The sequence below is a fragment of the Nanorana parkeri genome, unplaced genomic scaffold, assembly GCF_000935625.1.
Source record: "Nanorana parkeri isolate BGI_ZX_2015 unplaced genomic scaffold, ASM93562v1 scaffold448, whole genome shotgun sequence".
Lineage (NCBI taxonomy): Eukaryota > Metazoa > Chordata > Amphibia > Anura > Dicroglossidae > Nanorana > Nanorana parkeri.
The window spans coordinates 1,013,567-1,015,424 of NW_017306716.1; the positions used below are offsets into that span (position 1 = coordinate 1,013,567).

At 43.8% G+C, this 1,858-nt stretch overlaps 1 protein-coding gene across 1 annotated transcript in view; it reads right to left on the minus strand.

Annotated features, from left to right (window-relative positions):
* The window catches only part of RHBDL2 (rhomboid like 2), a 13,186-nt gene extending 12,632 nt beyond the window's left edge, over positions 1-554 (minus strand). The window contains exon 1 of the mRNA XM_018560312.1: positions 342-554. Within this exon, the coding sequence (XP_018415814.1) occupies positions 342-548 (207 nt within the window). The 5' untranslated portion in view covers positions 549-554. The remainder of the gene's footprint in view (positions 1-341) is intronic.
* Positions 555-1,858: the final 1,304 nt, after the last annotated feature.

Genomic DNA, 1,858 nt, shown 5'->3' on the forward strand with positions numbered 1-1,858 from the left:
ACAAAATGTTCAATGGTGGCAGCAACATTAGCGATAAACTGTTTAAAATTAACTCCATTACAAAAACTAGAGGCCACCACCTAAAATTGGTGGAAAAAAAATTCCAGCACAAGGGGCGAAGGGGGTTCTTCACAGTAAGATCAGTTAGGGTCTGGAACTCACTGCCACAGACAGTGATTTCAGCAAAGAATGTGGAATTGTTCAAGAAACTTTTGGACGATTTCTTAAGGGACCGTAATATACAGGGGTACAGGTACTCCTAGAATGAGATCCTAATAGGTTGGACTTGATGGACTAATGTCTTTATTCAACCTCAAATACTATGTAACTATGTAACATACCTCAGCAATACTGATGGAGATGATAAAAATTGGAGGAGGTAAACAATTTGCTCTTTCTAGATACTTGTCTCTGAGGTCTGAGGGCAGCATCCAGTTGGAAACAGTTGTGTGGAACTTGTCCCAGCGGGTTTTAGGTGGAGGATCTTCAACTGGTTCCTCAGTCTCACCGTCCCAACCTCCCATCCTTTCAAGCTCGGTGCTAGTCATGTTAATGGCGATAGTGCTAGTCTAGATAAATCAGACAAAACAATGTTTACAATCATTTCCTTTTGTTTAATCCAAACATCACTTAGGGGTTCCTTTGTTAACGTTCTGCCCGGTGTACAGTTTCATGGCACTAGCGCCCCTATTTGGTGCTGACAAGTATAGGTGTTACCTATACTTGTCAGTGGCTTGTAAATAGCATAGCCCGGCAGAACATCCTATACTCGTCAGTGCTCGGGGTGCTAGTATCGTGCAAATGGCATAGCCGGGAAGAACTTTTATAAATGAACCCTTATTTTCCAGTAGTGGTGTCACTACTTATCAATAGGCTTATCAAAGGAATACAATTCTCAGAACTAATTCTTCCACATATGTTTATGTTACAAAATCGCAACATGGCAGTCTTTAGTAGTCATCGTTACTAATTGTTAGTTTGATGATTTCACCCATTTTTTTAGCCATGGATGTAGTAGGCAAGGGTTAGAACTACTGAACAACCATCTTTTGTGACTCCATTTTAGCTTACGACTAACTGCGCCAGTGACACCAGGACAGGAAGCAATAACAACATTCTTTTTTAAGTAGAGTCAGAGAAGGCTTTTTTTTCAACTTTTTATTGCTGTCTGTGTCCTTTTTAAAGACTTTCCCGCACTTTCTGTATAGATCTCAGTGTTGTCACAGAGAAAGCAAGTGAGGACAAATCTCCCAGCAGAACCTCATACAGCAATTACAACATTACAGAGCTTTTTAACCTCCTATACAATGTCCAAAGCTACAAAAGGTCTGATTGTCAAATTATTTTTTATAGACTTGAGCCGATGTGCGACAATGAGACTGTCACACGTCGGCTCAATAGATCGGGAAGTGAGTGAACACATACCGTCGCTCGCTCACTTCTCGATCATCTCCCTGCAGAGAGCCGTGACTGTCACTCACGGCTCCCTGCAGGGATTCCCCCCTCCCTGCTCCGATACTCCCGCACTGACTGGCGGAACGGACGGGGGAGGGGCGGGTACAGCTGGCTCTGCCTCTAGATAGGCAGAGCCAGCTGTCACTCACGCAGCTGGGTGGATCTCGACAAATGTCAGGATCCGTCCCGGCTGCGGCGGTCTCAGTATACCGTGAGCTGTATATCGTGGTATATAATGAGCTTTGGGTCACTGGAGGACGCTAGTTTATGTCCTCCCGTTACCCTTAGGAGAACTATGGGGAAAAACACTTACCCCATAGTTCTCCTTTAACTCCGTTGAAAATGTAGACCTAATGGACCCCTCATGACTATTGAACAATGTAGGTTTTTCAGTGTTGTGGAT